Genomic DNA, 25,527 nt, shown 5'->3' on the forward strand with positions numbered 1-25,527 from the left:
ACATCCTGGAGCTACGAGCTGTGTTCTGGGCGCTCAAATCGTTCCTTCCATCCCTCAAGGACAAAGTGGTGAGGATCTTCACCAACAACACCACCACGATGTTCTACATCCGGAAGCAGGGAGGCACCAGATCCCCAGCCCTGTCCAAAGAGGCCCAGGATCTGTGGCACTGGGCCGTCGCCCAGGGGCTGTTTCTGGTTCTCTTCCACCTGGCAGGAATAAAAAACACCATCGCCGACTCACTCAGCAGGGAGCTGCGCTCGTGCCACGAGTGGGAACTACGCCAGGACCAGGTGGATCGGCTCTTTCAACGATGGGGCAAACCCCAGATCGACCTGTTCGCGACCGCGACGAACTCCAAGTGCCAGAGGTTCACCAGCAGGTTCACACAGCCGAGGAGCATGGGCGATGCTTTCTCGTTCCCTTGGGACGGCCTGTTCCTGTACGCGTTCCCTCCGTTGCCGTTGCTGCTCCGTCTCATCAACCAGCTCAAGAGGGCCAGGTGCAGGATGATCCTCGTCGCACCGGCGTGGCCGAGACAGATCTGGTTCCAGGACCTTCTGGACTTGTCAGCGTCCCCACCAGTCAAGCTGGCGACGGACGCGGATCTTCTCTCCAGAGAAGGAGGCGCCATTCTTCATCACGGCCCAGAGTCGCTGAACTTGCAGGTTTGGCTCCTGCAGCACTAGAGTTTGGAGGATACGATATCCCGGCTGACTGCTTGCAAAAGCCATGGCGTCCTCAACTCTCAAATGCTATGGACAGAAGTGAAAGAGGTTCTCTGTCTGGTGCTGTGCACAGAAGATTAACCCTCTGCGGATTACGGCCCCTCAAGTATTGCCGTAGCTACTGTCGCTGGCCAAAGCTGGACTGGCTCACGCCTCCATCAAGATACATCTGGCTGCCATCTCCCGATACACCAGAACTACAGGACGGGCGTCCTTGTGGTCTCATCGCCTGGTGAGGGAATTTATGAAGGGACTATTCCAATAGTTCCCGCCGGTGAAGGCCCCTACCCCGGCGTGGGAGCTCAACGTGGTGCTGACCAGGCTCATGGGGGCCCCATTCGAGCCTATGCATTCGGCGCCGTTGAAGTTCCTGTCGTGGAAGACCGCATTTCTCGTGGCCATCACCTCCGCACGACTAGTGGGAGAGATCCAGGCCCTATCTTGCAAGCCTCCATACTTGACTTTTCACAACACGAGGGTGGTGCTGAGGACGCACCCCTCCTTTATGCCCAAGGTGCCGTTGGACTTCCACCTCTACGAGCCCTTGGTGTTGCCAGTTTTCTTCCCGTCGCCTTCGTCGCAGGCCGAGAGGACTCTGCACTCGCTGGACGTAGCTAGAGCACTGAAGTTCTATGTGGACCGCACAAAGAGTTTTCGGAAGACATCACAGCTGTTTGTGAACTTTGAACCTGTGAATCAAGGGAAGGCTCTCTCGAAGGCTTACATTTCCAGATGGCACTCCGGCTGCATAAGGCACTGTCACCGGTTGGCAAACCGACCGCTGCCCGGCCGACCGAGAGCCCATTCGCTCTTCGACCAGAGCGATCGCTGCTACCATGGCGTTCCTGTCTGGTATGCCCCTGCTGGACATCTGCAGGGCTGCTACGTGGAGGTCGACGCACACCTTCACAAGATTCTCCTGCGTCGATCGGGACTCCAAGCAGTGCTGCGCAACCTGTTCGCTTAAGGTGAGCCTGGTGAGGAGGTAAGAGATGCTTTATGTTGAGTTGTTGTATTGCTTAATGTTCAGCCTGTTGCCACCTCCCGTGGTTGTGCATGTGTGTACTGCTATGTATTCTTATATTCATGAGCATGTGAATCCATGCCAGACCCCTGGAGAAGGAACAAGTTACTTACCTGCAACTGTTGTTCTCCAGCATGGGTCTGGCATGGATTCACATGCAAACCCTCCCTCCTTCCCCTCTGTGGCTCTTCACTTGGTCATACTGCCACTTTACGTGCTACCAAATCTGAGGATGGCTGCAAGGGGAGGGGCTTAGGGAGAGGGCAGTCATTGGCTGGGGGCAGATCAGAAACGAAACTGATACTGATTTTTTTCTTTACCGAGGATTCCCAGCCTGACGACGGGGAATATTCATGAGCATGTGAATCCATGCCAGACCCATGCTGGAGAATAACAGTTACAGGTAAGTAACTTGTTCCTTATGAGAACCCTCCGAGAGAACAACAGCAAAGGGCGCACACTGGACTGGGTACTAGACCACAACTGTGATGTGGATATTGGCTCCAATACTCCATCTCCATGGACCGACCATAACCTTATCCACTTTCTTATCCCAATCTACAATAAGCCTTCCAATACATCCGTTCCTGTCCCACCAACTTTAGCCAGATGCTCTTGCAACATAACCAAAGACAGGATCCTCCCTTACCTTGACACTGTAGCCCTACAACACCCACTCTCCTCAGACCCCTCTGTGCTGGCTGAAGTCTGCAACACCACGCTAAGTGCAGCAGTGGATGCTGTTGCCCTTCTTGAGGTCAGGTCAACAATGGGGGTCTGTTCTGACGTGTAGCGTTTACTGGGGACTACTATTGTGCTAAAGTAGACCTGGATTATTTCTATTATGTCAAAATCAGTACATAAACACTTTAAATGTGAAAGATGCACAAGAAGGAATTTCAGACACAGATAGATATTGAGCTGTCAGCTTTTTAAATTTATTTCGCTGATGAATGCATTTATTAATCGTGCATTTTTTGATATTGAGCTGTCAGCTTTTTAAATTTATTTTGCTGCTGGATGCATTTAATAATCATGCATCAGAAAGTAAGAAAAAAAGTATATTGTTAAAAGGAACAGTTGCGAGCTGCAAAGGGTTCAATCACAAAAACAGAGTTTGCAAAACGATTAATTCTCAATATTTCCTCAAACAGCTGTTTTTGACAAAACAAATTTATAACCACCACCTAAAGTGACTAGTGATTAAGATATAAAACATACATAACAAACATAACAACCAAAACAAAAGCAATAAATGGAAAAGCTTTGGGTTATGTGTATCCAGGCTGGAGGGTGACCTAACAGGTGGTCGACGTCTAGATATGGATCAGGAAAGATGTTGTGACCAGGCCAAGTATTGAGGTACTGGTCAAAGGGACGTTTCGGCTTGGAGCCTTCATCTAGGGCCTGGGGTAGGTCTCCCTAAAAATAGAAACAGGGGGACTGCATTAGTGTCTGAGTGAAAAGTTTAAAACTATTGTTTTTTAAAAAAACACATGACATAATAATCTCCGTGAATGTGGTACACCACTCTAAAAATCAAGGACAAGGAAGACACGGGACTGACCTTAGGGGGTGCAGATCTGTTAAGATCTGAAGTTAATGTAACTCATGGATGGCAAGAGATGCTAATTGGTTTGGTCTTCTGGCAGTCAGCTATGGATTGCTGCAAAAATCAAAAGAACATGTGGTTCTGGGTGAGATTACTATTAATGGAGGAAAATAACAGTAAGATGTTTAACCAACATGTCAATACAAGACACTGGTCTCTTGCGCATGTCCCTTTTGGGACGGAATGGCAATGAAATATATTTGCGCATGTTTTTAAAAAATAAAGAGAATTACCAGTTATTATGGATGATTCCAGAGATATCCTGAATTATCGTAACGGGCGCATACATTTCGCTTCCCTTGTAGGACGACTACAGACCATAAACTATCAGCCAGCCACCATTATGTGCTGGTCCACATCTTAATGATCAAATGCAATTCCAACTGGCACTCTGCGTACTTCCTGAGAGTCGTCGCGCAGCTAGAACCTAGTCAGGTGAGAACTTGTCTTTGTGGCACACTTGGTTAAACATCTTACTGTTATTTTCCTCCATTAATAGTAATCTCACCCAGAACCACATGTTCTTTTGATTTTTGCAGCAATCCATAGCTGACTGCCAGAAGACCAAACCAATTAGCATCTCTTGCCATCCATGAGTTACATTAACTTCAGATCTTAACAGATCTGCACCCCCTAAGGTCAGTCCCGTGTCTTCCTTGTCCTTGATTTTTAGAGTGGTGTACCACATTCACGGAGATTATTATGTCATGTGTTTTTTTAAAAAACAATAGTTTTAAACTTTTCACTCAGACACTAATGCAGTCCCCCTGTTTCTATTTTTAGGGAGACCTACCCCAGGCCCTAGATGAAGGCTCCAAGCCGAAACGTCCCTTTGACCAGTACCTCAATACTTGGCCTGGTCACAACATCTTTCCTGATCCATATCTAGACGTCGACCACCTGTTAGGTCACCCTCCAGCCTGGATACACATAACCCAAAGCTTTTCCATTTATTGCTTTTGTTTTGGTTGTTATGTTTGTTATGTATGTTTTATATCTTAATCACTAGTCACTTTAGGTGGTGGTTATAAATTTGTTTTGTCAAAAACAGCTGTTTGAGGAAATATTGAGAATTAATCGTTTTGCAAACTCTGTTTTTGTGATTGAACCCTTTGCAGCTCGCAACTGTTCCTTTTAACAATATACTTTTTTTCTTACTTTCTGATGCATGATTATTAAATGCATCCAGCAGCAAAATAAATTTAAAAAGCTGACAGCTCAATATCAAAAAATGCACGATTAATAAATGCATTCATCAGCGAAATAAATTTAAAAAGCTGACAGCTCAATATCTATCTGTGTCTGAAATTCCTTCTTGTGCATCTTTCACATTTAAAGTGTTTATGTACTGATTTTGACATAATAGAAATAATCCAGGTCTACTTTAGCACAATAGTAGTCCCCAGTAAACGCTACACGTCAGAACAGACCCCCATTGTTGACCTAGTATCTTTAGCCCAATGTTCTGTCGTATTCGGGCTATCCCTTCAGTTACCAGCCCTTCTTGAGGTCAGCAAAGCTAAAAAAAAAAAGAAACACTCCTACTCTTGGTTCTCCGCCGAGCTCAAAGAACTACGCTCCTTTAAACGCCTAGCCCTGAACAAATGGCAGAGGACACCACAGGATTCCACACTAACCGCATAAACAACTCTGGCTAATCTATACAAAAAAGCCATTATCCGAGCTAAGCCCCCTTCATACAATGATAGGATATCCAGCGCCACCTCTGAATCAAAGGAGCTGTTGTCCATTTTTAAAGAATGCTACGCCAGTCACCAACACCCAAGAAGTCATTAAAGACGAATCTTGGTGCACTAATGTGCAAACAGCTATGATAAAGAAAATTGAACTCCTACAAATGAAGATCAAGGATCACCTCAATTTCATGTCCAAAGAACACATGCCTGCCTGCTCTACTACCAGCACAATCACCAAAGATCAACCACTCTTTTCATTCAGGGAAGGAACGGAAACAGATGTCCTTGACATCATCCAGAAAACCAAGCCGACCAACTGTAAAGGCGACACTTGCCCAGCCAGTTTAGTCAAAGATTGTGCCGACTCATTTCCTGACCTCCTTCATTAATGCTTCCCTCAACACCCACACTGTCCCCTCCTGCCTCAGAGAAGCGTGGGTTCGCCCACTACTAAAAAAAGAAACAGCCTAGACCCTGAATCACCTAACAATTACAGACCTATCACCACAGTCCCTTTCCTTCTGAAGATGTTGGACAAAGTTGCCTACACGCAAATTCAGCAGTTCTTGGAAACGAATAACATATTGGCCAAGAGGCTATCCGGGTTTCGCCTAGGCCATGGGATTGAGTCTGCACTACTGGATCTCAAGATCCAACTAAGTGACATAATTGACAAAGGCAAACCAGCACTTCTCCTACTAGATCTGTCGGCAGCCTTTGATCTCTTGGGCCATGATAGCCTATGTAAACATCTCAGGAATACCGTTCATTTCTCACCCGAAGCCACAGCATGGATCGCCTCATTCCTCAAGGGGAGACTTATGAGGGTCTTATCTGACCAGGCATGCTCAGCACCCACTACCATACACTGCTGGGTCCCGCAAGGATCCTGCACGGCACCTACTCTGTCCAATATCTTCACCCTACCCCTCTTCAATGACTTGGATAACCGTGGCATAGCATACACTAACTATGCCGATGACACACAAGTCTTACTCCCTCTTACCGACTGCTTCGAACAGGACTCTGTAGCTTTAGACAACATCTATGCAGCCATTCAAACTTTGATGTAAGCAAATGGTCTGTGTCTCAATGCGGACAAAACAGAGATCCTCCTTGTAAGCTCCAAAACCCTCTTAACAACTCGACCCACAATACAAGACTTTCAACATTGACAATACACCTATTACTGTATCACCAGCGGTCAACCCTATGGGTCTTTATTGACTAATCGATATCAATGACAGGCCACGTTGGTGCAATTTCTTCCTCCGCCGCCTTCACCACAAAGATCATTAACGCAGTCTAACTGTACCTGTCGGACACTAACTGCCTCGCATTAGCCAGAGCTACAATTGGGTCTAAACTTCACTATTGTAATGTTCTTCTCCTGGGTACCTCCTCGAAAAACCTTCATACGTTGCAAGTTACTCAGAATAATGCTCTTAGAGCAGTACTGAGTATCCCTAAAAGGGAACACCTATCACAGGCAAGGAGAGATGAACATTGGCTACCTGTAAAAGAGCACATTCTTTTCAAAACCTTGGCTATTACACACAAGTGCATCTCCCGCACTGCCCCCCTTTATTAATCAGAAAAGATTACTCCACTCACCTCAGCCAGACCCATTCGAACACACCAACTTAACATGATGCACGTCCCCACCTTCAAAAGAACCAAAGCTGGTGGCTCCAGCTTCCAACATCTAGCACCCAAACACAGGAATGCCCTGCCAAAAGTGCTCAGAAATTAAGCATCATACACAATCTTGAAAAAAAAACTCTAAAAACTAAACTGTTTAATCTCTTAATGGCACTAGCCTATTTTACACTGTAACAATGTTCCACTGTAACCAAGGGACATACTGCCAACCCTTTCTCTCATCCTGTAACTCTAATGTATGTTTCTCTCAATGTGTAACTCTAGTGTGTGATAGCATCATCATTGTACATGATTGTTTTTTCAGTGCCCCTTTCTTCTGTACTACACTCGTAACCAAGTAAGACTACTGCAACAGCGCCATGATGCCTAAGGCCCGATTGTGCTCTTTTCAAATGTAAATAAATAAATAAATAAGCCGACTTAACTGCCGATTCATCCAAATATAAGCTGGCCCAATCAGCCGTAAAATACCTCGACTTCTTTGTAGGGAATGGCAGTGTCCAGCCCCAACGAGAAAAAGAGAAAGCCGTCCTAGATACCCCTACCCCTGTAATACCTTTACCCCATCCTTCCAGGTAAGATACGTAGGAACATTGACAACCCCTCCACCCTCTTCTCTTCACAAATACTTTGACAGCCCGCTCTGGGAGAAAACAGGCTCACACCCGAGCAGTGTACCTGACCTGTCCCGCTATTATGGTCAGGTGTAGTTAGGCAATTACTGACAATCACTCACACCTGACTTCCATTAAACTTCCCCACGTGGATAAAAGGCGGAGCATGAGAGCACACTCTGAGCGAGGCAAAGTACTTGAAGGAACAGCAGTTTCGAGTCGGCAGCTGAACGAGGGGATAAAAACGGCAAAACAAGACGGGTTTTCAAGGAGGTGAATACCCTTGAACTTTTGGGCAAGAACTGTTACTTTCAAGAAACCTTTGATTCAGGAAGCATAAGGCCAGGAAACCAAACGGAAGAATCTTGCATTGTGTCTCGGAGATACCGGAGGCCCTCCCCGCGTAGCCAACCAATGTATGGAGGAGCAGCAGCACCCGTGGTATCGTCCTTTGCTCCAAGAACAAAGAATCACCAAAGAGATCAATACATCAGGTGAGTTGGGGAGACCGATGCAAGACTGGTCTGTGTTGAAGTCAAGGATTCAAGCGGCAACAATGTATAACGAGTGCTGGAATGAACATTGTTAAATGTGTGTGATCAAAGACGCGAGTGGAGGTGATCTGCTGAGTAATGTTTGAACTTGAGATAACGTACAATACCGTTGAAAGCGTGGTCCGGCACCATGGTGCTCAATTAGCTGTCTCTGTAAGGTATCCCGCCAAGAAGTGGTAAAAACAAAACTAGAAGATTGATCAGAACATTGCGTGAAGTGAATCGAAGTGGTCCTGTGACGGTTTAATCGTAGAAAGTGAGATCACATGATCTGAGCCCGAACAAGGGAGACCAAATGTAAAAACTGTGTTAAAGGTATCCGAGCCCGAACGAGGGAGATCCATGGTCCTAGACTGAATGAGGGAGACCAAGTGTAAACGTTTTGATAAAAAGGGGGCCCAAGCCTGAAGGAGGCAAAGACCCATGATGAACACTGGAAGCGAGAACTTGTGCATGTGAAGATCTAGATAAGAACGGGACTTTGATATTGGTTTGTTACAACGGGCCCTCTGTAGTAAGAGACTGTTATTGGAAAAGAGGCTTTGGCGAATGGTCTTGCTTTGAACTGTATCCTCGTGGCAGAGAAGCCAGAGTCTGTGCGAAGCTTGAACATGCCGCCTTGCCCCATGCTGAAAACATGGAGAAGGGAAGCCAACTACTGAACCGTCCAGACATTTTATTTCTTGAAAACTTTTATTTATTTTATTGTTAGTTATTTATTTAATTTGTTATACGCACCCAGGACCCAGAGGTATCTCGGCGCTACATTACATACAGTGAGGCATAGGTAGTTACAGTACAGTCCAGTTAACAGTAGTTATATAGGTAATCATGCATATTTGTTAAAAAGTGTGGTTTTGACTTGTTTGCGAAATGCAAGTTAGGAAGGTTTGTTCCTGATGGTGGGAGGGAGGGAGCGAGTTCCATAGTGTGAGTGCGATGACCGTGAAGCAGGAGCCCCCTGATCATTTTCTGTTGAATCTAGGTGTAGTAAGTGAGATCGAGGAAGATGAGCGTAAATTTCGTGGATTGGGTTTCCTGGACATGCGGTGCGTTAGATAGGGGGTGGCTGTGTTGTAAAGGCAGCGGTGGGTGGTGGAGAGTATTTTGAGAAGGGGGGGCTGTGTTGTGTGGCAGTGTGGGCGATGGAGAGTATTTTAAAGTTAATGCGTGCTTTGATGGGAGGCCAGTGGGCTTCGCGTTTGATTTGGGAGATGTGCTCTGAGTGTGAGGCCCCAAACTGCTCTGATGGCGTTGTTCTGTGTGAGTTGTAGTTTGATATCCTTGTTGGAGGCCCCTGCTAGGATGGCATTGCAGTAGTCAAATTTGCTACCGATTGTTGCAGTCTTTTCTTTTTGCATAAATAATTGTCCCACACCCTTTTGTATTTGGAAGTAAGGATTGGCAATGTGTTTATTAGTATAGGCCTTCTTTGTTTTGACAGAGACTCGACCAGGACTGTGTTATTATTACGTGATGGTCGTAGCTTGTTCCATCCTTAGATTTAGGTTAGGTGGGCGTTCAACCAACCCATTGAAGTTTAATAAACACCCTTGAACTGTGATGGCTTGTGCCTGTCTTCACTGTTTGATACCATGCCTTCCTTACACAAGCTACTGCCTTTTTAGTCAATATTTACTGATTGCTTGTCCCACGGACAATTGGTGGTCCTTTTTAGCAAAGTGGTAAGACTGAAACCTTCCGTTGGACTGTGCTTGCGCTAACCAATTTTATGCTCTGCACTTAGTTAAGAGTGCGAGTGACAGGATGCCATCAACGATGGTGTAAAAGGCTGATCTCTTCTAATTTTTTTAATAAAATTATGCGGGTAATTCTGTTTCTGAAAAGCGGGATCTGATCCCTTTTTAGTTTTGGCTATAAAGTGGCGCTTTGGCACCACCACCTATAAGCTGAAACGAATTCACTGATATACAGCTAGGGCGAGATGGCATATGAGGGGGGACACGGTGCTTGTAAGTGTTGTTTGGTTATTTACCCACCCATTGACTGCCCATTGCAGGGCTCATACCTATGGCCAATCCCATCCACTTCCTGCCCCTTCCCACTCAAAACACACTTTATTGGGATATCGTTGAGCTTGTTTTATCAAGCCTTAAAATCAAACTTTGCATGCGGAATGCCTACTAGGGTGTTTTCAAAGCAGTACGCGCTTCCAGTGTAATAAACACATCTTAACATAGTCTACCTTCAGGCACTCGATTCATAAGAGGTATGCAGGTTTTTCACTAACAAACATTGTCAACGCCAACAATTGTGGCTTGTGTATAGGTATTAGATCATCATTGTCCAGCCACTACTATCATATGCCCAGGTACATGCACCTTTTTTCAGCTGCTACCATCAATAGCCAGTTATTGCCATTACGTCGATGCCTGACAAATACCTTTCCCATGTTTACACAAAAGCCTAAACTATTGGCATTGTCAATGCTTGTTTAGACTGCTCCCTGCCAAAAAGCATAATTCGCACATGTACCCTGCTGTGACCATCTCCTGACATCTCCAGTAGCAACAGGGCACCTCAGCTCGGGGTGACCTAGAGGGGCACCTTTAGCTGGCACCTGGTATTCAAAGGCATCCTGCCATGGTACAATGCCCACCACTCACCATGATTCTGATTACCAGAGTCTCTTTTCTGTAGGCATATAGAGGAAGGGATGGGGTAGCGCATTCTAGAGGTTCAGACCACAGAGGTGTCTCACTGTCTTTGATTTTCTAGGGCTTCCAACTTCATGGTGCCTGCTCCCCACTTCCTGCAGACCAGGCACTCCTGATATGACAGAAGGAAAAGTGCAATTGTTACACCAGTCAGGGTTTGTCTTATAATCACAGGTTTGGTGTGGACCGATCCACTGTAGCATTTTGCCTAGATTGGAAAAGGCAACCCTCCTCTTAGTTGATTGCTTTTTTGACTTCAGAACTAGAAGGATTCACCTGGAGCTCTGTTTGCGATACTCTATTCCAAATTTCTCCGCAATAGAGATTAAAGCTCAAAGGAAAAGGAACGTGTTTCCTCTTAGCCATCCCAAGGGCACATTTGGGGTGAAACACCTGTGGAACAATGCCTCTCTGCTGCATGTGCCCTGGAACCAAGACCCAGATCAGTGGAGGTGAACGGCCCCTGCAGATGCCAGACAATCTTCCTACAGTGGTAGTGTGAAAACAAAAGACTCTATCACTGAAGACGCTAGATTCGGCCTCCCAGCAACTCAGAGCCCTACTCTCTACCGTAAGAATTCTTTTGAGCTGGCTTGATCATGCCTAACTCACCTCAAGCCACATAGGACCTACAGTACTGTTTTTGGCACTCTTAAGTGCTTCAATCTGTTCATCTGCCATTTGAGGTGACTTGGCCCAGTGAAGTGCATCATCTCGACTGGCCCCCGCACTAAAATCGGTGCCAGCACCCAACTCGACTTTTTCGACCGCTGACTCTACCCAACAAAAACTTGACCCACTAAAAGCCATCATCTCGGCCATCTCCAACATAGTCTTGACCCAGCGGAAGCATTGCTTATACTTGACTCGAATGCTGGCTCGATCCACTGTGAAACCCGTCCTGAAGTCGCCTCGATGCTGAATCATTATAGGCGCAACCTATCTCAACATTGGCTCAACCATAGAAAAGCCCCTTGAAGCTGGCCCGATGCTATTGAGCCCAAAAGACAAGAAACTGATGGTAATTAAAGTGGTACCACCCCTCCACCTCCAACCGCCCACTCCACCTGAAAGGGCCCTAGTGACTGATGAGTCCCCCTTCTATACCTTTTTAAAAAGGCACCTTCATTAACTTTGACATTTTGATTTGAGCACCCTATCTGCAAACACTGAGTGCCAATGTTTTCTTAAACTCTGCTTTTTCTGTTTTCCTTTACATGGGTGTGCTAGTATTGTTTGTACTAGTTGTCTGCATTCTTTTTATTTAAAGAACTTTACAGAACCTTTGTTGTGCATTTCTTCCCAGAAGTTGGTATTGTGAATACACTGATTAAATGTACTTTCTCAACTTAGTGTTTTATGTGCTTTTTCTTTAATGCACAGATATTAGCAAGCTAGATGAATGCAAATCTGCAGCTTTGCAGCCGTGTTATCAGGATGCAGCCATGTGAAGATAGTCTATCACAGACTTTCATGCTGCCAACTGTAGAATAAGATTGAATGGCTGCTATGTTTCGACATTACATGCTTTTTTGGGCAGGTCATCCAGTTGGGACAATTAAAAAGAAGCGACAGAACAACTGGGTTGAAAGGAAAGACTGGGAAGACGAATAGAAATCTAAATCATTAACTCCACCCATAACAGGAATGATTCTAATTTAAGCAAACATTTCCCAAAGTGATTGCATACCTTTACTCAAATGTTCTTTACACAGATATACATATTTAAGTTGTTTTCATTGTGAATTTGCTTATTGCTTACCCTCATATTTTCGATGCTAAGGAATTTTGCAACATTTCATTAGACAGAAAACGTTGAAGAAAATTAAAATGTTGTTGCAGCAAACCATGTTAGTATCCAAAGCCTCCTATTGCAATGCACTACATGTGTCCTTTCAACTGCTTTATGGTTTATTCCTGTAGATATCATAATTAATTGGCTTTGCCGAAAATTAATCTGTAATGAATAGAAAGGCTGCATTAACTTCACATTTATTTTCTGTTCAATACTGTGTCTGATGACATCCTTTGGCTTATTCCAGTTTTTCTTGTGGGATAGTATATCTGTCACAGAAGTGATGATTATTTTGCAACATACATTACCAAAATATTTGCAGACAAAAAAATGTGATTATCTTTGTAAACATTCAAAAGATACCAGACCATGTAATTGTTGGACATTAGCAGGTACCAAATGTGATGTCTACTAAAGGAGAAAGTGTTTTGGTAGCTCTTTATTAATGTCATAAAGTTGATTTCCTCTTTTTAAATGTAGTCTCTCTATTTTTTCCTCCTAGTCGTATTAGACAGCAAAGCAATAGATACTAAACAGCCAAAGAATGCTTTAATGAGACTCAACCAAATCAGACCTGGCCTCCAATATAAACTTCTTTCACAGTCTGGTCCTGTACATGCACCAGTTTTCACTATGTCAGTAGATGTTGACTGTACAATATATGAAGCTTCAGGACCTTCAAAGAAAACTGCAAAACTGTATGTAGCCGTTAAGGTAAATATGTTTAATAATTAACCTAATATTTATCAGAGATTTTCTTCTCAAAAATGGTTTTACTGGAGGTCACACCAAAACTGTCTGTTTTCCAAAAATACCCTTCATACTATAAACGATATGGCATCCAAACAGTTTTTTATTGATTATTGTACATCTGTAGGTAGAATTCGCAGAGCTGATGTTTTAACAAGTGATTGCAACCTGCTACCTCATATGCTTACTCTGCCATGTTCTCATGGGCTCACCACACCCACGTTTTCTCTGTAAACTCATCACAAACTGCCACCCTTCACCTCATCTACAGACCTCCTGGTCCTGCATCCTCCTTTGTTGGCGAAATGTCCACTTTACTTCTTGATAAAACTAAAACCAACTCGCAAATTATCATCTTAGATGACCTCAATCTGGGACTTGGTGGCCCTAATGAACCCACTGCCTACCCATACTAAAGGGAGGACCCTTGACTGGATAACCGGTACCAACTGCACCATTAGCGTACCCTCTAACACTCGCTGCCTATGGTCTGACCACCATATTGTTACCTTTAATATTGAAGCAGCCCCACACTCTCCTCCTATGATAGTGCCAGCCCTCCCCACTAGAAATAAAAGGGACATAACCAAAGAGAAATTACTCACTCTGTTACTCCCCTCTCTAAAACAGCTACACACGCCTGCACAGACCCTACAACCTTAGCGGACACATACAATCGCACCATGCTTGCAGCTATAATTTCAATCGCCCCTATCAAACTTAGGAAGCCCAAACCTCATGCACATCTGAACTCATGGTTTACACCTCAGCTAAGAGTGCTCCGCAAAGCTAAATGCTGCTTTGAAAATCACTGGAAAAGTCATGCATCAGATGCGCACAAGGACGGTCTCGACCTAGCCTCCCTTATTTACAAAGATGCCATCGTCCATGCAAAAAAGGAGTCTCTCAATAACCGTATCATGCAAGCAGACTCAAACACGAAAGAACTTTTCAAGATCCTAAAGGAACTCGAATCTCTAGCCCCCCCCCTGACACCTGTGTTAAAGATAGCAAATGGTGTGCTAACATTCAGTCAGCACTGCTGAATAAAATCTTAGCCCTTCAATCCAAAATCAAAGACAAACAAAAGGGTCTGAAGCCGGACAACCGTCCAACCTCCACATTAAGGGCTGTCCCTTTGGCCCCACCCAACATCAAACCATTCGCCTTCTCCCCCCTCGCTATCGCTGAGGTGGAAGACATTATCAATAGAATCAAACCTAACTGTCAAGGCGATTCTTGCCCTGCTCCCATCATTAAGGAATCTGCCCATGACTTGGCCCCATTCATCACGGCCTTCATTAACTCCTCTTTTAAAACAGGTATTGTCCCGGACAACCTCAAGAACGCATGGGTGATCCCACTGCTTAAAAATCCATCCTTCGACCCAAGCATACCCACCAACTATAGACCTATCACCACTGTCCCGTTCTTGCTTAAAATATTAGAGTGTGCTGCATACCTGCAGATCCAAGACTACTTGGAATCCAACAATCTCCTGGGTCTACGGCAATCGGTCTACGACAATCCGGCTTCCGTCCCAGACATGGGACCAAAACAGCCCTGATAGATTTAAAAACCCAAATCGAGTTCTTGAAAGACAATGGGAAACTATCCCTGCTACTACTCCTAGACCTTTCCGCGGCCTTTGATTTGGTCAATCACCAAATCTTATGCCAGCACCTCCGTTCTGCTGCCCACGTCTCTGACTCAGCCACGGCATGGATCAGATCCTTTCTTAGTAACAGATCCATGAGGGTCTTCTCCCCCTCTGCAGCTGCTGACCCTGCTCCGATTCATTGCGGTGTCCCTCAAGGATCTTGTGGGTCACGTACACTCTACAATGTCTTCACTAATCCTCTCTTTGATGTACATGACTATCTGGGTGTCTCCTACACTAACTATGCTGATGACACCCAGATACTCATTCCCATCACTGGTGACTACATAGTTGACACTATGGCCTTGAACGAAGTTTATTTGGTCATCCAGGCGTGGATGGCCCAACATGAACTGTGCCTTAACGATGAGACAGAGCTCCTTATCCTGGGCTCCACTCAATGTCTTAATAAACTAGATCACTCCTATCAGTCGTTTATCATAGATGGTAACATCATTAAGGTCTCTAAGGACACGAAAACATTAGGTTTCTATATAGACGCCACCCTGTCTTTGACACGACAAACGAACGCAGTCAGATCAGCTTCGGCCTACACCTGTAAACTTATTGCAGCCTGCAGACCCTTTCTGACTACACCGAATAGCATCACCTTAGCCAGAACTCTCATCAAGTCAAAAATTGACTATTGTAGTGCCCTCTATTTAGGGACCAGCCAAGGGAACCTGAATAAACTACAAAACACCCAGAACAATGCCATCAAGGCGGCATTAAACATTCCCAGAAACCAAGTCATCTTTGAATTCAGAACAAATTTACACTGGCTCCCTGTGAAGCAGAGAATCTCTCTGAAAACACTTGCTCTCACCCACAAATGCTTGGCCAACAAGGCCCCCCCCCTACCTTTCCAACCGTCTTTCCCTCCACACTTCCACCCAACCTCAAAGAATTGCAGAGACACAGTCTATCGATACCCAGATTCAAACTTCAAAAAGCTGGGGGTAGGAGTTTCCCTGTACTAGCTTCTAAGCTGTGGAACTATCTCCCTACTACCATCAGATTCGAGGATTCATTTAATTCCTTCAAACAGAAAACGAAAACATGGCTCTTCGATCATCTCTGATGCAGTCCTTGTTTGCTATAAGCGCCCAAGTTACTCAGACGCCTGTTTAGCCCTTTGACTCTTCTAATTTATTGTAAATGATGCTTACCTAATTTATGTCAATGCCATGATTACCTGCTTCTGCTCATTCTCGTTCTGTAATACTTTGATCCTAATGCACATAGTTTGTATGTACATGTAAATGCCATTGCGTGACCTAATTCTCACGGCTTTTGTAAATGTATGTAACCACTTACAAGTTTTCGCGCCCTGATGCCCCTGGGCCTGGTGGTGCGCACTATAAATAAATAAATACAAATACTGTTCCTTTTTTACTGCACTCAGTGGACTGGATTCTGCTATGCAGTCCCATTGCAACATTTATTGGGTTGGTGTACCACACCTCTCACCTACCTCTGGTTGCCTAGTTCACCTCCAGAGCCTTACAGGTCCCAGGCACCCCGCCAGTCTTTTTGCATTTGCCTCCGGCCCGCTGCACTTCGTTCAGCATTACTGCACTTTCAGCTTATGCTCCACGAGTGGGGCAAGTCTCTGCACTTAACCCAGGGTCCTGCTGGACTGGACGCGTTTGTTCCCCCATCAAACTCCCTTCCTCGCACCTCCGTCTGTACGTATGGATGACCTTACTGTACTAGGACTAGTAAGTTTGTCTATCCTGCCCTCCCTTTCCTCCCCCCCATCCCTAGCTTGGTCGCAACTGTAACACTTCATGCACTTGCACTAGAGAAGTGCCGTCAGGCCTAGTATGCTAGTTCTTTTCTGTTAAATCATTGGGAAACTTCAAGGCCTAAGAACGATTACTGTATTCCCTTGTTCCCTTCCCGCCTTCAAGCGATTTGAAGCACTCCACCTGTGTATAAGCGCTGCATTAATAAATCATTACATTACCTATGTGCCTGAGTAACATGGTTTACCCAGCAGCTAAAATCGGAGGTGAGTACAATCCACTGTCTGTTTTTTAATCAGCAGGGATAACAAATGCATACAAATGGATGTTCTGTTTAAAATATATAATGCTATCATGGTTCAACATCTGAGCTCCTCTGGTACCCAACCATAGGGAGAGTGCATATTTGGGAGTGGATCTTTTCAAGCCTCCATCCCATCTGGACATTATTACAGATGGATTTCCTTATTAAGAAATCGAAACTCTGCCTCATCAGATTAATCACTTCTCTGTGGGATGGAAAATAGTGTGCTTTCGTTGTGAAGGTTATAAGAGAATTGACATCTTTTGATTTTGTAATACCGAAAGCAACTAAGCGAATGCTGAGCTCAAAACAATTTAACATTAATTTATTTTAAAACAATCATCCAATTTTCTGCATTGTGTTTCTAATCTCTGCACTTTAAGAAGATGTCGTGAATGAAGGCGAGGCTGAATGCTTGTGGGGGGGAGACTGACCTTCCTCCCTAACCCAACACATAGATCAAAAGAAAACAGCCTGTGGGCAGGGTGAGAGCAGAAGGGCACTGTCACATTGCGCCGTCGCAGCCCCGGTCTTTCCTCATGGTTTCTATGCTGACGTCTCCCATTCCAACATGGATCACATAGTCACGTCGCAACGCTTCTAGGCACAGTGATGTCATCTGTTGGAAATCCAGGAACTGCTCTGAATCCTATTTCTATGAAGTCGTTCAGGTGAGCTGCGCGTCTCGATCTTCACTGCATTTCAGAACCATGTGTTCTCTTTCTTCTTGCTTTCCTATTCCCTCCCTGTTGCTGTCTTTCCTTGATCATTCCTGCCTTGCATCTCACCTCCTCGCTCCCTCCTCCTTCTCCAGTGATCTTCTATGCCAGCTTAGTTTCGGCTTGCAGTGTGCTCTTACCTTCTGCTGCTCGTACCACGGTGCGAACTGCTGGAATAGCCTGGAGATATGTTTGTCCATCCTTCTAGCTGTTTTTCTTTCTTCCTGAAGACGGTTTTTCCCGCATTCTTGGCTCTGTGTTCTGTGAGGGCTCACAAATTTGAGGCAGACAACTTGGTATAGGATTTTCACAAGAAGCCATTTTATTAACTCATAAGGGTTTGACAAAACCCTCACTATCCCTAACCTAAGGAGGATTTCCCTGCCTGTTAAAATAAACTAAAGGAAAACACTCTAATGAAAGGAATCTGTCGCTCACACGTATACATACACCACTCATAAAAAGCAATATATGGCAATTCAAATGTAACAGAAATAACAGTTGTATTTAATATAAATCTAATAATTGTGTATCCTTGTAACCTGGGTTGTATCCCCTTACCCAGATAGCAGGATTTTCAATCAAATGTTCAAATAAGAAAATTCCATTTTGTAGCAAAGTTCTGATCATAAAGTTCTTCTTACTCCAACATTCTTTCACTTGGTCTTTAACAAAGGTTCAACCAAATAAACAATCTTTATCTCTCCACACATAGAGAAAACATGTCAACACATCTTCCTCTCTGTAAGAAAACCAGAATTCTTTCAAAGTTCTTCTGTATCAACAACAATGTATTTGTCAGGATGATTCCACAACTATGTTAGTGAACTCTAGTCACCTTGCCACCACTTCTTCAACCACAATGCAGTACTTTAATGATTTCTTCCTGGTCCACTAACCTGCCAGGACGACCACTAAAATCTTTTGGAAAAGTCTTTAACGTTCAACAACATCGAAATTTACAACTTCTTTTGGGAAGACAAGTTGCACATTAGTGCTGTTTGTTCCACTGTTGTATTTGCCACATGCAGTGCAGGTTTTGATCCTCTCCTCCTTTGTAATTTCTACCAGGAGGGCTTTTCTCCTGCCCCTTTTGTTTTCCAACTTTCACATCAAGTAACTGCTGACAAAGTTTCTTTATTACACTTGTCCCTTTTTGGCTTTGCAATGCATGTTAATGTATTGTTCAACTGTTGCCTCTTCTTCACACTGGCAATAATGGTTACAATATTTCTGCAATAGTGTTCTCTTGTTATTTAGCCAATATGAATTACATTGTCTTTGAAGTATTTGGCATTGGTGGTTATAGTTCGCTTTGTTCAGTATTTCCCCCTCTTTGTCTGGACAATAATATTGGCTTTGATAGTAATGATTATAACCTTTCTTTTCTTTTTAGGAAGTTCTTATCACACCAATGTGGCTTATTTATGTTAGTTCGATATTCAAAATTGTTATTAGTGGCCAGCGGTCTAGTACGGAGCATTCCGGGATTACCCGACAATGGTAAACTGACTGGTGTCTGAACACGCGTCTGCTCGATCCCCTGCAACTCTCCGTTCAGCTGCCTCTTGCACGGCAGACTGCCTTCAGGAAAGGGGTTTATCTCGCTCCCAGTGCACTCGGGTGCTTGCCAGCCACCGGGAAAAAGTATGCAATAAGGAGAGCCTCTCTCTACAAGGGCAAAGCCTGCTAATCCACTGCTTCCTGCTACACAACCTCTGCATTTAAGGCCATCAGTGTAGGAGACACTCTCAGGACTGACATCTGCTTCAAAGATAGTGGCGTCTCCGGCATCTGTTTCCTTTCTTCTTCCACTGCAACGGCAGCTGGCAACCTCTGAAACTACTCTACCTCCTTGTTCTAATGACCTGCACCTGAGGGGGTATTATGTATTCAAAAGTCCCGCACAAGTGTGGGTCATTAGAACCACTAGTGCCTATTCCTCGTCCCAGTACTTGAGGCATTGTGGGACTTGAAGTCCCCAATGTTCTGATTACCTTTTTTTCATGAATACAAACTTCAACTTTATTGGATTGACCCTGGATATTAAATAGATTTCCAAAGAAGGGATTGAGAAGGGTCAATGGTTGGTCCAGATTTAAGGGAGAATTATATTCATCATAAGTCATGGTATTAAGGTTCTGATTTCCTCATATATTGTTCCCCTGTCGATCACAAGAGTTTTCACTACCATCAATGCGGGTAGCTTTGTGAAGGGAAGTCTTACTCTGACAACAAGCCATTACATATTCTGGTTCCATAGAAATCTCCCTCCCTGAAGAGGATAAATTGTGTCTTTCCTAACAGAGTCCTCCTGTTCCTTTGGGTGTCTTCTACTCCCAGGGAACCCAACCGGCTAATATCACCCCCAGGGTTAGGATCAGGTGGCAGCAGCCTTTCCCTGGCCACCTGGGAGGAGACTTTAGGCAGGAATTCTGAGAGGATTATGCAGGATTCATCACAGTCCACTAGGCAGGGTCAAGAGCCAGCTTCTACTCCTGGATCTCTGGCTGCCTAGGGGACTGGACTTCATAATCAACCTAAGACACCACCACCAAGTGGCAAAGTAAGGCGTGATCTTAACAGATAGCGCTGCCTTAGAAAATCAAGAAATAATTGACCAGTTTTACGAGTTGGTAAACACTGTACAGGGGTTGACTGAAGAAATGCAACAATTGAAGGCTGAAAATGCCCATCTCTGGCAAGCCCTGATGAACCAAGATCCTACCCCAGGTCTTACCCTAGCCACTCAACCAGCTATAGAGACGTTCCATGGCAATCCCAACAAGCTTAGAGTTTCTGCATGCATGTTTAGTCAAATTTTCCTTTCAGCAACATGCCTTTCTCAATGATAGAAAGAAAAGTACTGGTTGCAGCCTGTGGCAACCTATGGCGAGCTCACTTTGAATCTATAATTGTTATAATTATGTTTTATTACTGACCGGGCTGCATAGAGGCGGTGCTCTTACATTGATGCTGCCCATTCTTGTATCAAAATTAGAAATTGCTTAGTCACCTTTATTCTTGCACCACAGGTTCTTGTCACTAAATTTCTGTTTCAAAAATAATGTCCTGGTATACTTATTTAGGTTTCAAATTCTTGAATTTTATTTTATATTTTTGTTTTGAAAATCTTAAAGCATGATGATGCATCACATCAATGGTAAAATTCCCCTTCAGTGTTATGGTTCCCTCAACACGTGTTTCTCCGAAGAAAATCAGATGGTTCATCAGGAGGGTGTTTCTAACATTAATTTATTGTATTCTTGTCCTAACCTCTGTTGTTCCGTTACATTCCTTTTGGTTTGTGATGTTAAATATCTGATGAGGTTGATGTTGGGACGGTTCACATCAAAAAGATAATTGACTTGTTGTCAACACATATTTTGACCTGGTTGTTGAAAGTGTTTCCTTTCTGTCCATGTAATTCTAGCCGGCATGATAACTGTGGTTTATTTCGCTGCAAGAATTTCAAACCTAAATAAGTATACAAGGACATTATTTTTGAAACAGAAATTTAGTGACAAGAACCTGTGGCGCAAGAATAAAGGTGACTCTAAGCAATTTCTAACTTTCTCAATGCTAGAGCTAAGGTGGAGTTTGTGATTACACATTTGACCCCAAGTGCTCTTGCTTGGCCAATGACTTTGATCATTGCGGAACACCCTAACCTGAACAATTAGACAGAATTCATCACAGCCTTTAAAAGTAAGTTTGATCGCCCAGAGCTTGCATACAACAGCCAAGATGCACTCCTATATTGTGTTCAAGGGTCTTTGGACCCATTGTCCTACACAACTAGGTTCAGACAAATCGATAAAACTACTCGATGGCTTGAAGCAGCATGCTTCACCTTGTTTCTCTGAGGGCTGAACAAAGAACTAAAAGGTAAGATTGCATGTGTACCTCCTCCTCGAACATTTGATGAAACAAAATCAAAGTGTGGTTCGCTCCTTTCCTTTTCCTCTAGTTAAATATTGCGATACCCCCGAGCCCATGCAAAGTGGATCTGCAAGAGGCCCATTGTCTGCTGAAGAAAGGTTTCACCGAAGGGGGAAAAGCCTTTGTATGTATTGTGGATCTGCTGACCATCTGCTTCAATCATGCCCTTTGGCACCTCCTAGGCGTTAGGGAAACGCCAGCTCCTTTCCTTAGGAGGGATGACAGTTCAGGAGAAGGCGCAATATCCCTTGTACACTTTCGGAACTACTCCAAAGTCAGAGACTACTTTGCATGTCCTGTAAGTCGTGATAGCCCCATGACTCAAGACATTGAAACAACTATCCTGCTTAATTCTGGGGAAGTTGGTATAGTCATGGGCATCTCTTGGATTAGAAACAAGAACTTACCTACTCAATAGAAAGAAATGGCTTTCCCAGTTCAGGGGGTTGACAGACGTCCGTTGGAAGGAGGTCCTATTGTGGCGAACACCGTTCTTTGGTCCTTAAGGATTCATCACCATCAAGAAACTAAATCTTTTGATCTCATCTAAACAACTAGTTATCCAGTTATTTTGAGTATGCCTTGGCTGGAACAGCATAACCCTCATATCAGTAGAAAGGCACAGAGCCTTTTTTGGGCTCCGAATATTGTGTTTCTACGTATCTTTCAGCTAGCATGTCTGCCATCCCATTTTCCGTACCCCCAAAGAAATGTCATTCTTTTTCCTCATTGAATTGTTTGATACCAAGTGAATATCAAGAATTCCAAATAGTGTTTGATGACAAAGTGCAAACATTACCACTGGATAGGCCATGACGACTGTGCCATAGTCTTGTTACCAGATTCTGACATGCCTTTGAATCAAATGTTTATTCTGTCCCCTGTTGAAAGAGGCGCTCTGGATTTATTGGCAGGAGAATCTAGTCAATGGTCTGATCATTGAATTGAAATAATCAGCGGCAGCTTCTGTTTTCTTTGTGGCTAAAAGGGACACCACAGCGCTTGGGCCTTGTATAGACTACCAGGGATTGAACGGTATCGATAGAAAGGACAAATATCTGTTCTTTCTCATTGCTGACATCCGAGAGGCAGTAAGCTAAAATGTTCACCAAACTTGACATAAGAGGGGCTTATCAGCTTATACAAATAAAATGAAGGCGATGAGTGGAAGACTGCCTTCCACGCCACTTTTGGTCATTTCCAATATTGTGTAATGTTCTTTGGGTTGGCGAACGCTCCAGCAGTGTTTCAGAGATGTGTCGACCATCTCTTCTCGGATTTGCTGCTTCATATCATAGTAGCCTATCTGGATGATATTTTGATATTTTCACAAAGAAAGAAAGACTATCATGCCCATGCCTGTGAAGTCTTTCAGCCGTTACAAGTTAACCAATTGAAAGCTAAACAAGAAAAATGCATTTTATGGGGTTTCTGAAGTGACCTATTTGGGGTACGTCCTTTCCGACAATAGCATCTCCATAGATCCCAGAAAGGGATTGTCAAGAAACCTTAGGTTATTCTCACTCCCAAGACCCCTGGATCCTCTTCTCAGGTGGCCAGGGAAAGGTCATCACTCTTGGAACTCGACCCTGGGCATGGAGATGAGAGGGAGGATCACCTGGGTGGCGGGTCCTTGGGAACGAGTGGGGTATCTTTAGGTGAAACATGGTATCCCCCTTAGCCTGTTGAGGCTCAACCACAACCTCCCCGACCTTTTTAGGTTATTGTGAAGCTGTTCCCCTAATTTCCCCATATGTGACACTTGCCAGTACTAGGACGAAGACGAAGCAACTAAGAGTAATGAAGACTGCATTTTTTACCACTTTAGTACTGCGACGAGGAAGATGCCTACAAGTAGTTATGAGGGTCAGGCATATCCCTTTAACTATGGTCGGGCAAGTCTCGTCATAGATCCACACCTGCAGCGAGTCAAGGGGCTGCAGGCGTAGAAAGAGAGACCAGTGCAGCAGAGAAAAGAGGAAGGAGGCCTGTGGGGCGTGAACCTGCAGGGGACCGTGCTTCAGAGGAGGCATCCATGGTGGGACCAAACATCCAAGAAAACGTACACAGCCAGTGGCCCGTGTAAGTGAGAGAGCACCAAGAAGAGAGGACGCTATCCCCGTCCAGAAAGCAGCATTACAGGGTCTGGCATGCAGAGAAAAGACACGCGGCAGGCGGGCGGAGTGCGAGAAGGAGGCGCTACAAGCCGAGTGTCAGGGGATGATGCTTGAACACCGGGGAGCTCCTACAAGGTTTATTGAATGCCGAATAAATGGAACTTTAAAAATTAAGTGAAACATTGTTTGTTGAATACAAAACAAAAATGAAACTTTAAAAATCAAGCAAAACCGTGCGTATTGAATACCGAATTAAATCAAACTTTAAAACTAAGCGAAAGTAATGTTTATTGAACACTGAACCGAATAGAACCTTAAAATACAACAAATTCAATGCATATTGAATACCGCACTGAAGAGAAATGTACAATTAAGTGGCATAAGTTCTTATGGGACACTGAATTGAATGAAACAATGAAATTAAGCATTCCATGTACTGAATGGAATGAACCAAGCAAGTCAAGTAAATAACACAAATGCCTAGTTGAATCAAACTACAGAAAAGGGCACCAGGGTGACAGTCATAAGAAGCTGGGTGAGAGTATAACATCCTACACTGAATTTGTATGAGTCAGTGAAGAATGACAAGGCCCAAAGACTGGAAAAGATATGTTACAAGTGATGGCACAATCCAGATGCTGATAAGGAAAAGCTAGAAGATTATAAAGCTAGACGTCAAAGCCAAGTGGCCGAAAGTCAGGGATCCTGGTTGCGTGACCTATGATGGGTGGACCGTTTGGTCTGCCAAACAGCGCTTAAATCAGTGTGCCCTAAATGTTGAAAACTCAAACATTGTGATGATGAAGTGAAAGTTTTGGAGGAAGGGAATCCTGAAACTTGAGGAGCTACATTGTGTGGTCTTGATAATTAAGCCTCAAAACCTTTTGTTTTCTGTGAACCGTGTTGCTTAGAACTTGGGGAAGGGAACCCCTAGGATTGGTTGTGAACTATATTGAACTATATCACCTTGAACTGGAGAAAGGTACATTTTGAGACTTGTTTTCGTGGAACTTTCCTATACTTGGAGAAGGGGAGCTGAAAGGATGCTGAGCATTGGAAGAAGTTCAGAACGTTCAGTTGAACACTTCATTTTTATTTTGACATCTCTACACGTTGGTTAGGTTAGTTTAGAGGGCAAGTATAGGTTTTGGACACAGACAGACTTTTAAGTTTAGCTCTCTGCCTCAGACTTTTTTAGTTACATTCAGGTAGGGAAATCCAACCTCCGCATAGGCCAAGTTAAGCCTTCTACCATCCTGACCTTTGATTTAATAAATTATTTTATTTTTAACTTTTAAGTCTGTTGTCTCTGTCTTGCTTCACAATGCCTTCACACTTTTATCTCAAATTGTCTTGCCCATAACATCTCTTCTCCAGAAAAATGTCCCTTTTCATTGGTCTAAAGCGGTGTATGATATGATATGGCATTTGTAACGCGCCTATACACGAGTGTTTCAAGGCGCGACGAGGCAGGACAGGGGGAACAAAGGGAAGACAGACAACGATCCTACTAGGCCAGGTGTCATTCAGATCGCGCAAGTGCATGGGTGGAGGGAAGGGAAAAGTGCAAGGGGAAAGGGGGGGAGGAGAAAGTGCAGTACAGGGTAAGTAGAACAACAAATAAATACTAGGGCCAGCTGGTGGCAAGTGCAGACAAGTGCTGGGGAGGGGGGCTGAAGGGATACATAGACAGTCCCGCAGTGCAGGGGTTGCTAGGGAGGCAGTGCAAGTGGAGAGTGGCTGGGCCAAGGACCGAGATCGGTGAGAGTGGCCCAGTTGCAGATTCAGTGCAGTTTCAGTCAAGAATTTAGCAGGGGAGAGGGGGAGAGAAAGCAGAGGCAAAGAGGAAGGTTTTGAGGTGCTTCCAGAACCAGAGATGGTTCTCCTCAAGTTTCAGGGAGGCAGGAAGGCTGTTCCAGAGGG

The 25,527-nt window shown here is 44.3% G+C and overlaps 1 protein-coding gene and 1 long non-coding RNA gene across 6 annotated transcripts in view; both read left to right on the forward strand.

Annotated features, from left to right (window-relative positions):
* STRBP (spermatid perinuclear RNA binding protein) overlaps window positions 1–25,527 on the forward strand; it is a 1,497,608-nt gene that overhangs the window by 838,485 nt on the left and 633,596 nt on the right. For all 5 annotated transcript variants that reach the window (XM_069609636.1, XM_069609639.1, XM_069609638.1 and 2 more), the window contains one exon: window positions 12,867–13,078. In XM_069609636.1, coding sequence (XP_069465737.1) covers window positions 12,867–13,078 — 212 coding nt within the window. The remainder of the gene's footprint in view (window positions 1–12,866; window positions 13,079–25,527) is intronic.
* Window positions 3,678–5,067, forward strand: LOC138471804 (uncharacterized). Its single transcript, XR_011268514.1, has 3 exons — window positions 3,678–3,799; window positions 3,904–4,002; window positions 4,148–5,067. It is a non-coding gene; the product is annotated as an uncharacterized lncRNA (long non-coding RNA).

Source organism: Ambystoma mexicanum, chromosome 8 (genome assembly GCF_040938575.1).
Source record: "Ambystoma mexicanum isolate Mex_15411 chromosome 8, UKY_AmexF1_1, whole genome shotgun sequence".
Lineage (NCBI taxonomy): Eukaryota > Metazoa > Chordata > Amphibia > Caudata > Ambystomatidae > Ambystoma > Ambystoma mexicanum.